We start from the raw sequence: 13,519 nt of genomic DNA on the forward strand, positions 1-13,519 counted from the left end.
CGATTACGTGAGCGCTACAAAAAGTTGCACAGGGGTAGCATGTGATCAAATCTACAAGGATGTATGGTCATTTTTTCCAAAATCAGAAGATTTATTCATATGAATTAATTATGCTTATTTGTGAATGAAATAAAGAATTTACTCTAATTAACTAACAAGTGGAACGCCTCTGGCGGTCTCGCACATGAATACAATAGAATATACAAATTAATATCAGACTGTCAATTAATGATTAGAATGCTCTCGCTACTTGCACATTTAATCAATGTCAGCTAAAACAGAAGGTAAAATTGTTTTGGATAAGACAAATGATACTATAAAATATTTGAATATAATATAATTAAGTATATGAAATTCTCTTACAATGTTAAAGAGTAGTTCATATTGCAAACAAAAAAGTAAAAAGTGTTTTAACAATGTTTTCTCTTTAATTAGATTTATTCAAGTGTCATGATGTTAGATGTCATTCAAATACCATGTAACAGAAACGACCATCATCTAACAAAAATGGCACTTGAAATTCAGAGCCACGATCTCTTCGTCTGTCAGACCTTCCAATCCATGTGAACAAATTATGTGAAGCCATCACTCGCAGTGACAACATCCCATCCATTCATCAAGATCATTGGCCTACATCCCTCCGCATTCTGGACATGTGTTAACATCGATGACAGGATGGTCTTCTTCAGTGTTCTTCATCTTCTTCTTCCTCTTCCCATCTTCTTTTGCTTTCTTCTTTATCTCTCTCCCCTCTTTTTGTTTTCTCTTCTTCTTCTTCTTCTTGTGTTTTTACCTCCTGTTTTTTCTTTAGGTACTTGAGACATGCATCACTGCTAATGCATTTCGGCAGGTCATCACCCTTCCGTCTCTGTGCCTTGACCTATGAGATTTGAGGGTAGCTGAGGTGCTTCTCCAGCGGAAGAGACTGTCCACCAGAAGAACCTGAGGTTGAACATGTTGCATCCCCAGAGGGACCAGGGGCCTGAGTGCTTGCATTATTCCCCTCCTCCTATACTTTTCTGCATACAGAAGAAGGTGCCAACTTCTCCTTAGCAAACTGCTTCGAGAATGGGAAAATCCCTGTTGCTCAAAATGCAGACTTCACCAGCTCCTTCCTTCTGCGAACTTCCTCCCAGGGTCTCCTGAAAACACTAGCAAATGTGTACTTTGTTACATACTGGCCCGGGTTAGCCTGTCGGAATTCACGCTCGGCTCGAGCCCATGCCGACTTTAACGGCTTGAAGAAAGCCACATCGCAGGGTTGGATTATGTGGCTGGCATGGGCTGGAAGGGGATATAACTCGATTCCAGCATTGTTGCACAGCTTGCCAACCTCCTATGTAATGTGGCTACTGTGCCCGTCAACAAGGAGTAGCACTAGTTTTGGTATTTCATGATCTTTGACCCAGGGATGAAGCTGTTGGCCATATACTTGAAGAACACCTCACTGTTCATCCATTCACTCTCACATCTCCCAAGGCAGGCTTCGGGTCCATCCTTCAATGGATTTTCCTTGAACCTCTGGCCTGCTAGTACAATCGTCGGTGGAAGGACGTGATCAGATGCCGATATTGTCGCTAAGACAGTGACCTGGGATTTGTTGCTGGACCCAACAGAGCTGACAGTTCGGCTACCCTTGGTGGCTACCACTCTGGACACCTTCCCACTCAGAGGAAAGCCACTCTTGTCACAGTTGAAGATTCGTCTGGGAGAAATGTGGATAGAAGAGCACCCCTTGCTGACAAGGTAGTCATCCAGGTTTTCATCCATCTTTGCCTCCGTGACCACCGCTCGTTCGCCACCAAGCAGTTCTGGCTCCCTCTCTGACAGCTCAGGATGTCTCTTCAAAAACCCCTTTGGCCACTTCTGTCCTGGCATGCCGGCCCTGAGGGGTGTTTCCCTGTTATCCTCTGTTACTATCTTCTTGACAGTCTATTAAATTGAGCAATGAAGACAAAGTAAGGATAGGCTTAGTAAATGCTCTTCTGGACATGATCGCGGAGCCAAAGTAGATGGCTAGCATTCTGACAATTAAACCAAGTATGTCAACCATATTCTAAACTACAATTTTGCACCACATTTCTTGTGTCTCGGCTCAGGGAGAAGGGCTCGGGTTCAAATCCCAGAGGCTTCAGACCAAGAGACGTACAAAGATGGAGGTATCCTTGCTTGGCATTCAACAATTGAAAGGAATGGAGCAACATCGATCTGGTGCTGCGATAATGACTGCCGGGCCCACGATTACATAAGTTAAACGAATTTAGAGTGGACATTGAAATACAAAATAAAAATAGAAATAATTTTCTGTGTCATTATTATCATGATCATAATTACCATAATCATTAGAATTATCATAAACATTATTACCATTATTGTTACCATTATTGTCATTATTATTTTAATCTCAACCTTTATCAACATCGTCATTTCGTCAGAGCCTAATAAATGATATCAAAGCATAAAACAACTCATAATATAGAAAGAAATATGTTGCAACAGACAAAAGAACAGCAACAAACAAAATTGGTTCTTGAAAATGTTAATATCAAACGAACGCTTTTTGTGAATATTGATGCTATGGTTATGATTAGTATAAATATATAAAAAACTCACCTGGGGCCCGTTTCAGAAAGAGTTGCAATCAATCGCAACTTTAAAAATCATGCGCAACTTGATTTTCAACCAATCAACAGCACGCATTTTGGACTTGTGATTCATTTTTTTACTTGCGTTTAAACGCAACTCTTTCTGGAACGAACCCCAGATGTCGTTGCTCTGGACTTTGAGACACCTCATCTCTCCTACCCTCATCGCTAAGATTACTTACCACATCTGCTCTTCACCTCGGACGCTCATCCAGACCTATATTCTTCTTCAACTCTATTGCTTCTCATAACCAATTTTCATTTGCTTTACAGTCCTTTCCAAAAGTCATATATGTCTCCTTTATTCTTTCTCATCTCATCTCTCTTCCTTGACTATTTCATATAAACATCTCACTCTTGTCTGTTTCTTCTTTGGACAGCAATACTACAAGGGAAACGAGTATTCAATTCTCTTCATTTATAACATCCTTTAACGTAAACAATCACATTAATAAGAGCAAAAATACAACAACCAAAAATTAAATCAATAATAAATGAATAAAACTTTATTAACATGATTTGCAAACAATAAATAAAAAAGTAGAAATGTAATGAAGAGAAAATACAGTGAATGTATTCCAAACACATAACATATAATCCAGCAATACGGTATTCAAACTTGTTTTTGAATTAGGCCTACCTGTTGTACATGTAACTCCAGTCTGTTAATGCCGAATCCTATTCTGGCCATCTGCTGGGCCCATTTGGCTTTCTTCGTCTCCTCTTGGAAGTTAAAATAAGGGCACGGCCCTTGAGTGGATTTAATGGGCATCTTTCCAGCGACCTGAGGAGATAAGGTAAGGATGAAATATGTATATTTTTAGGAAAACCTAAATGAGATAAAAGAAAGCAATAACGTATAGGAGTGACTTTTACATATTCTAAGTTTTTTTTTAATTTTCACTTTGGTATGGAGGCCCTACTTACTTGATCAAAAAGCGTTGACTTGTAAATTCCATAAGTCTTTGCCGCTTTCCTGATTGACATTCCGTCAACGAGAATCCGGTTGATGGCCTCGTCAACCTGCTCCTGACAGTAACTCCTGTACTGATTTCTTGGCATTCTTTCAACCTTCAAGAAAATCATAAAATAAATTTTTTAAATAAACGTCACATTGGGAAGGGCATTGGAATCAAAGTGCCTCCATTTAATAGAGAGGAATAGAATATAGGTTTTAAGAAATATATAGGCCCTATATATTTCTATCATCTGGCATGATTTTCTCTTGAATACAGAAGGTGTTTCTTTTCAAAAAATAATCATGCTATTATTCATATTATGAGGAAATATTACAATCGTTGAAAACCCGTATTTCAAACTCCAGTCTCACAACTACATTTATTAATACCGCAACTTATTCACATTAAAATGATAGGTCTAGGCTGTAGACAAACTCAGATTGCACTGGCTTTTATAGCAACAGTAAATTGAAACTTTAAAAATTATAGTTCATCATTCAACCATTGAATATGGGGAAATAATTAAAAATTCTTAGTTAAAACTTGAGAAAATTAAACGCTTATATTTTTATGCATCAACGAGATGTATTTCTAAATAGAATAATGAAGAGAAATTGTTTCCTTTGTCGACAGAGGGAAAAGCGTCTTTGCTGACAAGTGTTACACAAGCGCACTGGCAACCACTCAATGTTGTCTGAAAGAATTTTGGAAGAGCGCCCTCTCAAGACAAGGGTGACATATAGCAGGGTTCCCACAGAAATTTGAAAAGGGAATTCCATAACTTTTCCATGACTTTTCCATGACTAAATTGCTGCTTTCCATGACTTGCTTTCTGGCACGGTTTCCAAAATCAGACACAATATGATGGCCTCCATAACCTCCCCTCACAGCCATCCATTCCACCCACTACGTTACTCATGACATGCACATCTACATGTATTATCATTGGTATATGGTCTGTTTCTGACCAGGGTACAGTACCACTTTCGTTTCACCAACATCAAGATTCAAAATTGTTTTGATCACAAACTCATGTAATGTCTTGAACTGACAGATTTTCATGAACTATTTCCAAATTTTCAGAGCATAGCATACAGATCTTGTCACAAAAGTGAACTATACAATAGATGTAAATGTCAAATTTTCCAGGCATATTGAAATTAGGATCCTGAATTCACCTTTACTACAAAACTTCCACATAAAAGTCATGGAATTCTGTTTTCAAATTTCTGGGGGAACCCTGAACTACGGTAAATGAAGATGAAACACTTTACATATGTCACACATGAGCCAATTATTACAAAAGAGTGACATTTAAGTTTTACAATAAGGTGACATGAAAAAAAAGGCTAACAAAGACATCCTCATCCTAAAATTCTCAACATAGTGCTGCATTTCACTCTACATTACAAAAAATGGGGCCATTAGTGATACAACTTGAGGACACCAGCTAAATTAACAAGTGTATTTCTCTATACAGTATGCTCCAAAAATAATGAGGATATCTTGAAAATTGGACATTTGATGCCTATTTTGGTGTTTCATTAAACTTCATTTTCAAGTAACTTTTCCAGAGAGGACACATTATTTGACGCTAAAATAGCAATTGAAACATCTTGTGTAACTAAGGGATTCAGAACCTTTTGAATGTATTGTGTTCTGATAGCCATGCTGGTAGTGCTTGATCAGTTGTGACTTGATATGTCAACTAATTGCCATGAATGTTGAGTAAAATTGTACAAAACTTGAAATTCAAATTCTCTAAAAACAACTAAGAACGCAAAACTGGTTACAAAATGTGACATATTAAAAATACATTGACTGATTGGCATCTTATATCATTGCAAATAAGATGAAATTTTCTGTAGTCTGGTTGTCCGAATTTATTGTCAGGAGCAATCAATTTATTCATGGCCATGAGTATTTTGAGTGAGGAATGTGGATTGTGGCTGTGTTATACATGTATTCACAAAAACCTTTTTTTATTAAATGTTATTTCAACCTTGCTAGCCCTAACACTAAGTTCCCCAGGGAACAAATCATTTAGCAATAGTACTGGCAACTAAGTAACACTGCAATTATAGTGAAAGTGGAAATTACAGTGAAGGTCAGGATTGGGGTAATTACAGTGTACTACAAAACAGTACAACCAGGAACCTAAATGATGCTATATACATGTACAACTGCATGCTACCAACACTTTTCTGATGGCACAAGCCAAAAAAAAAAAAAAACAGAAAGTATGCAGACTACATGACTGTAGACCAAGTAACATTGAAAAGCTCTGGAGGCAAGGGACGCCACACCCTTTCAGCTTTCCACTGGAAACTATGTCCCAGGAGTTTTGTAGAATTTGGGATGTCACAAAACTGGGAAAAATGGAATTATGAACACCAATTATAATAGCAGAGTATGATAATTAAGTAAGAGAGAACTTTGCGAGACACGACAAAACGGAAAGCTGCCATAGCCATGAGGTAAATGCAATTCCATGACTTTTCACAAATTTTCCAAATTCCCTGACTTTCCAGGACCACAAATTTTTCCAGGATTTTCCAGGATTTTCCATGACCGTGGGAACCCTGATATAGATACTCTTGCTTGCGCTTGGCCTGCCATTTGCGCATTCGCTGCGACAGAGTGAACATCTTAACTCTCCTCTACACACTCATACCAAATTCATTCCACAAATACACATAGTTATTTCACAATCGGAGTCTACATATGGCTATGCATGTTAACTCTCCTGCTAACTAATACCCGGAAGTTGATAAACTTGGCTTGACTGCAGACTTTTGAGGTATTTTTGGAGAAGTTGGACGTACTATCTGATTTCCTTTGAACTGTGTGGGTGTCTTGTGCAAGTTTGGAGACTTATGAATTATTAATGAGTTTCAACCAGCTGTTTGACCGAATTCTGGAGTATGACTGAATACCGGTCGCGTTACTTTAAATCCACTCACACGTATTGCGAGGTTAGTATGCCACACTAACCTTGCACAACATATGTTGTTTGACAATGGATTTTGAAGTTTTCCTTCATTCCACGAATGTGGGGGAATAAAACGCCAAAAAACTTTCTTTAATTACTGTGTTATTTTTAAGATATTCGATAACTTAATGATGAAAATTTATTAAAATTTAGGCCTGGGACTTTCGGGTATTTTTGTCTTCGGGTACCCGTGGTAATTTTCAGGCGGGTACCCGAAATTCATGTCGCATGAAATATGACTGGTGGAAAAACCCCATAGGTGACGTCATCCAGCCACTGCGCCACAAGCAAACTTATGAATGAAAATATAGTAAGCATGCGCAGTGCAAGCCTCCCGTGCCCCACGTAGTATCCATCAAAACAAGTTTGCAATACTCTGTCACCTCGTACCAAAATCGACCTAGAATTCCCCTTTCCGATATTTCATATTAATTATGAAAGGTATTCTCGGAAGATCTGTTTTCTCACCAATACCACACAGGTAAGCAAACTTTGATTACTTCTTGCTTTACCGTCAAAATCTTACGAAGTAGCGTCGATATTACATCGTGTTCGTGAGTTTGTAGAATCTATCGCTACATGCACAAAGTCAGTTGATATCCGGGCAGTTTCGGAGCGCCGAATGCGCCAGCCAATCACGGTCGTGTTACCATAATTAATGTATATCGCTAATCAGAAGTTCAGAACCGTAATGTATCATGGGATCGAAAAGGGGACCGTTAGCTAGCTCTGCGCACCATGGAAATTTCTGTGCTGCGCACGTGCAGAGCTAGCTAACGGCCCCCTTTTCGATCCCATGATGCATTGCGATTCTGATTAGCGATAAACCTTATTTTCAGTTTATGATGAACTGAAAATGGTAACACGAACGTGGTTGGCTGGCGCTTCGTATGCTCAAGCTGCAAAAGAAACATGGCGACGATCGAACGATCTCAGTCACATCATCACTTGAAAAACTTGTATATTTATGGATATTTCGAGGGTAATTGGTGAGATTCAAAATGAGACTTGTGTACTTTTGTGATGAGTTACAACCATGTCTTACACTACGCAATACAAATCAAATACATATATACTGGCAAGCAATATTCGGGTATCGGGTATTGATTTTTCTACCCAGGTACCCGAGGCTTCCGGGCGGGACCCGGGTACCCGGGTTTTAGTCCCAGCCCTATTAAAATTGTTTTTATAAATGATTTTCTAACGCTTACCTCCAAATCTCGGCCAAGAACCTCCAAAGATCCTTTCATACTGCGGTGGAACCCCGGGGGGGGCACTCGACCAAAAAAGTGGTGGGGGTGTGCCGCGGGCGAGACAAAAAACGGGGGCCTTGGAGCGGGCTTATTGTAAAAAAAAGGGTCCTCGGAACGGGCTTCGGAACTACAAATGTTTGTGAAAACGGGGGTCCTTGGAACGGGTCGCCTGCGTGCGAGTGCGTATGCATCCCTATGGAACGTGCATGCAGCTGGGCTTCGGCACTACTGCCGGGCGCGCTAGCGCAGAGGCGATGGTCAGACAGCGAGCTGCGGCCGCAAAATTGCAACCGGAACGGCGTAACGGAAAATATGCGAAGCCCTGGAGCGGATTTTTTTCTTCTTTTTTTCTCGTGAAGAAGAAAATGCTATGCTTTGGAGCGGCTTTCTTTGTTCTTTTTCTCAATAAGACACAAATGCTATGCCTCGGAACGGAAATTTGAGTGTAAAAATGGGGGTCCCCTCCGCGGCACATACCCACTATGCATTATATACTGAGTGCCCCCCCCCCCGGGGGTGGAACTCACATAAACAACAATCGAAATGTGAATTTTTCCGATCTAACAGTCTCGATTAAAGTCGTCGGCGCATAGGAAATTGTACAAAAAATATAAACAGGTTGCATCTCATGTAAAAACTTATGGTGAAGTATGCCATCTTTTGACAGCGAAAAAAAACCAATAAGACTATATAAGAGGAAGACTTTCTGGGCGCCTAGAATGCAACCAGCAATACAAGCTTCCGTGCTGTAACACAACATAACAGACGAAAGGTACTAAGAAATTCTTAATTGCAATCAAAACAAAAGCAAAAAAAAAGAGAAAAAACATATTAAAAAAAGGAAAAAAAGAAAAAGAAAAAAAAAAAGAAGAGAAAAGGGAAAAAAGGAAAAGAGGAAAAAAAGATAAAGAAAAAAAGATACAGAAAAGAATGAAAAAGCATAAGAAAATAAAAGAAAACAGAAAAAGAAAAGGAAAAAAAAAGAAATTAAAAGAAAAAGAAAAGCAAAAAAAGAAAGAATAAAGAAAGATTAACAGAAAAGAAAACAAAAGGTGAAAAAAGGGAAAAATGAGAAGGAAAAAAAAAGTAAAAATAACGATGAAAGGAAAGAAGTTTTTCATCCTCTCAATGAAGGCTCCAAATTAAAGCAGTGGCAAAAATAGTCATTTTTTGACTGGTTGCCAACACACCACAAGACAGAAGAAGAAGATGCAAACGGTAAAACGTATAAATAATATCACGACCTTCTCGCAGCTCTCTAAGTCTAAGACTGAGAAAGACTGGCTAGCCTTGAGGACTCTGTGATGATATTTAACAAAATATCATAAAGGAGTCCTCGGCTCAGGTGCAGGCTCACCCATGGGTGCATTACTGCTGCCGTGTACAGGAAAATTGAAGGCACGGCGCATGCAAAATTGCAACAAACTCCCGCGAATTTCAGAAGAGGATTTATAAAAGTCCTCCTACGAAACTTACCGAACGATGTGAAGTCAATTCCCCCTAATATGATGAATATCCCTCAAATAGCGTCATTTACGCGTTGATTTTTCTTCTTGCTGACAAAATACGGAGCTTGCTTCTATTTCCCAAATTTTTCGTCTAATTAGCTAAAGAGAGGGCGCGCGATTTATCTTCATATCAAAGTCACTACAAGGAAAAGACTAGGCACAAAAACTTTTTTACACGCAAATCGATGCAAAGCGTTACGCGAAGTCGGCAAAGTGTCCAATCTTTTTATTGTAAAGACTTTGGTGGAACGTTGATTGACAAACGAACGGTAGCACTTGCAGGCTTCGTTCAAGGTAAGTAGAATTTTCTATTTTTTTTTTTTTATTTGTCATCGCTTTGAATATTTTCCAAAAAGTATTATCGTCAGCAAAAATAATATAAAATTAAAAAGTATGTTTTTTAAGTAATTGCATTTATTGGTGTCTCTATTTTATCAACCAATCATTGGAATTGCACATACAATGAATCAAGAATCTAGTTTAGTAACGAAATGAGTTTCGGCTAACATTATTTGAGTTATGAAGCGATGTTAACCGACAACTCTAAAATCCATTGCGTAAACATGTTTGTAGTGGGAGGTTAGTAAAACATACTAACCTCGCAATACGTGTTAGTGGCTCAGGCTAGACCACCCATGGGTGCATTACTGCCGCCGTGCACAAGATAACCACTGGCACGGCACATGCACCACTTTCAGGGGATTTTTTTATTTTTATTAGTAATAGACGAGAGATTTCAAATCAGATAAGCTTTGATATGAAGCCAATTTCATTTCCTCTGTCTTTCTGTTAATTTATATTGATGATTTTTCTTGATGTCGAAGAAGGCATGGATTTAATTCGCCTGATCCGGAATACGCATAGAGAGGGCGCGCAATATTAATTAATAAACTTGCTTGTTTACGTCGGATCAGCTGTACTGCTGGTTGCGTTCTACGCGCTCAGCATTTTTTTCCCTCTGTCTGTTTTTTTTTATAATTTCATGATGTAGGCCTAGCGCCATCAGCGCCGATGACTTGAATCGAGACTGTTCGATAGGAAAAATTCGCATTTTGATCGTTGTTTGCGTAATTTCCACTGCAGTATTAAGGATCTTAGGACGGATCGGACGGAGTATCTTGGCCGAGTTTGGAGGTAAGCGTTAAAAAATCATTTTTAATTTCATAAATAATTTCGACTCTATTTTTAAAATTAACTAAGTTAGTTAGGCGTGTTCCCCAGACTCCAGAGTGGTACTTCTCTACAAAACTGTCTGTGACTCAGTGTCATAATTAACAAACTTGGCAAGTTTTGAGTGTTTTGGGGAATTTTAATATTGCTCAGACTGGCACACTCAAAATCAAATAAATAATGAAATTCATCACCAATACCATCTCGACAAGACGCGAATTTTTATGAATGGGACTGTGATTTAAAATAGGTATGGTACTCACTGTGCTGAACCTCCGTCTAAAATGGGCTTGAAAACACATTTACATCAACGATTCATTACAGGCTTTAAGCAAAACATCTGACCTTCCAGTGCCAGTGGCATCACTATCACAGATCTATTCATTTTATTTACGAGCGAGCTGATAGCTAGACGGATAAGAACTGAAAAAGTCAAGTACCGGTCCAAATCTTTGATGCTGATGTTGCTGCCCTCTACGTTCATTTAAATTCACATGCAATAAATCAAACAAGTATTAAAAAAGAAAAAGACAAGACAAGAAAAGAAAAGAGAATAAATTAAAGGAGCTACGTGAATTCACATAGAGATTATCCTAGATAGCCATGAGCATTCACCTAAAAATCAAAACTCAAATCTCCATTTGCGGAAAGAAATACTTAAGACATGGCCTTTGGGAAGCAGGGGTGCTTAATTGGGATTTGGGCGGGGATTTGGGACAGGGGGTGCTGACGGCATGGCACCCCCAAAAATTACCTTGGGGTGCTGCGTGTCTTATTCTCCATAGGCAGCACCCCAGGTATACTGGAAGATGTGTAAAAATGTAAACGAAACGACCTTCAGTTCGTAGTGATAATGAAACCCCCATTTTTTTTTTTTTTTTTTTTGCTTTTCAAATTTACTGCATGAGCACCCCAACTCGAAAAATCGTTCCCAGGGCCCTGACTTAAAATGAATTGAAAACTAGGGGAACAATAAAGTTGAGTTTACTGTTTTTTGCTATAGTTTTACTTTATGTATTCAAATTCAATCTTAGTTTTAAATGCTTGTTAGATGGGACTTTTTTTTAATCAAGATATAAATATAACATTTAAAGTAAAAGAAACATAGTCACAAACCTGTCGTCCTTGTATCCGGACTTGTTTCAAATCAGGGTGTAAATATATATTATAATGCGTTTTCATAATTTTATACTCACTTCATTCCAAAGCGGTTAGATGTGGGTGTATTCCATAAACAAAATAATGCAAATATATTTCTGGTTCACTTTCGCAAAAAGAGTAATTTGGAGAATCTTTATAATTATGTATATTTAAGGGCAATTGCTCTGTGAATTAAAGAATTTAAAGTTGAGGGGCTGATCAAGAAATAATAATGACGGTACCTTTTTGTACACAGTTTAAGAAAAAAGAGCCCCATGCACCCCAGCCCCGGATCAGCGGCCCCAGACTTTGATATTTTCAATTAGGATCTAAGTGATCCTGCTGCTCACTGTACATCATGCATACTGATCCACTTTGCATTTGAAGCAAATCATGATAGTTACTGGCTATGTTGCAATTTGAGGCGGAGCCTAGAGACGTGGCAAAAATCAAGAATCGCAGGGCTTACAGTTGTTAAAAAATAAATATTTTTTAAAAATAAAACCAAACAAACGAAGGGTTTTCTTTCCCGGCCACTAAAAACATTGATTCTCGATCCATGCACTTTAGCCATTATGGATTTATATAGGTCTATACTTATGCAAATTGCAGTGAAGAGACTGGACACCGATATTTTTTTTCTTGTAACTTGGAATAACAACTATTTGTAAATAAATATTAAAATCAAGTGGAACTTTGGTTTGTCTGTTTTATTTTTGAATGATAATGTACCGGACCTCAGCCCCTCATCTCAAACTCACACGTTAAATATTTCCGATTTCTCACTCCCCCAATCACGGTATGGCAAAGAATTATCGACTGTACACCAGCAGCGGCAACAAGGTGGGGGAGGAGGATGGGGGTCCCGGCCCCCCACTCAGTGTTATTTAGGGTACGCCTATGCTCGTTCCCTCCCTATGAAAGCACCCCCTATCTCATGTCTGCCGAAATTTCTGAACCCCCATCGTGGGCTTTTCCTGCCTTGGAGACCCCCCTAAATCCGGAACACTGCTCAATGTACCCCCTATCTCAGGTGAGCTAGCTCTCATCACCTATCAGGACATACAACCCCCCCCCCTCCCCCTTCATCTCAGGTAAGCTGTCATTACAAAAGAGGTTCCCTGATGTCATGATGAAGGGAAAGCTTTCAAAACTAGCAGGAAATTCAGGAATTTGATCCCGGGAGTTGATACATTTTTCTATGATATTCAAGATATTTTAGTCCCGCTTTTTATATTTCTCAGGTGGCCAAAGAGAGAGAGAAAGAGAGAGAGAAAAAAAACACACCCTTTTTAAAGAAATCTCCGGGTGAAAGTCAAATACACCCCCTTTTTTTTTCAATTTGCAGGCCGGACTAGTCCCGCGAAAAAGTACCCCTCTACTGGGAATACTGGGAGTGGGGGGGGGGGGGGGGATTGGGGCGTTGGCCAGCTCGATCGTGTAAGGGGGAAATATCACAAATTGTAAATTCGAGGAGCCTCATGCCTTTTGTACAAAATAACAGATGAATAGAGTAGGAAGGGAAATAGAAAGGTGTAGACGAAATGGGTCGTGCCGGCCCTTATCCAATTTTCCCGTTTTTCCTTTTTTTTTAATCAGGGCCTATAATCTGTATCATATACTGGGAGGGGTAAGCCAGCAGCGTCGGGACGATGCCGTTTCGGCCCTGGTTCCCTCCATTTTCATATCTCTTGTTTCCCTCCTTCGCTATTTTTCGGACGGTCTAACACCTTATAATGAAGTGTTTTCAGTTACTTCAGCAAATATAGAGAAAGGCGGGGAGATGGGGGTGCAACTCCGTTTCGGCATGGCCTCTTTCTTCACCTCTTCCTCATTTTCCCCTCTTTTAATT

At 39.2% G+C, this 13,519-nt stretch overlaps 1 protein-coding gene across 1 annotated transcript; it reads right to left on the reverse strand.

Moving 5' to 3' along the window:
• Positions 1–390: 390 nt before the first annotated feature.
• Positions 391–11,002, reverse strand: LOC135154218 (uncharacterized). The gene is made up of 4 exons (XM_064099608.1): positions 10,791–11,002; positions 3,573–3,716; positions 3,286–3,429; positions 391–1,932 (listed from the first exon to the last, which is right to left on the reverse strand). Exons 1-4 carry the CDS (start codon positions 10,827–10,829, stop codon positions 1,378–1,380), a joined length of 882 nt encoding a protein of 293 aa, XP_063955678.1. The 5' UTR covers positions 10,830–11,002; the 3' UTR covers positions 391–1,377.
• Positions 11,003–13,519: the final 2,517 nt, after the last annotated feature.

The sequence above is a fragment of the Lytechinus pictus genome, chromosome 1 (genome assembly GCF_037042905.1).
Source record: "Lytechinus pictus isolate F3 Inbred chromosome 1, Lp3.0, whole genome shotgun sequence".
Classification (NCBI taxonomy): domain Eukaryota; kingdom Metazoa; phylum Echinodermata; class Echinoidea; order Temnopleuroida; family Toxopneustidae; genus Lytechinus; species Lytechinus pictus.

Bases quoted from the DNA above. Each gene is read 5' to 3' on its own strand.
- LOC135154218 (XM_064099608.1), bottom strand. From the start codon at position 10,829: ATGTGTTTTCAAGCCCATTTTAGACGGAGGTTCAGCACA. The intron at 3,717-10,790 runs GTGAGTACCATA...ATTTTCTTGAAG, and splicing joins TTAGACGGAGGTTCAGCACA to GTTGAAAGAATGCCAAGAAA. The intron at 1,933-3,285 runs GTAGGCCTAATT...TCAATTTAATAG, and splicing joins TGGAGTTACATGTACAACAG to ACTGTCAAGAAGATAGTAAC.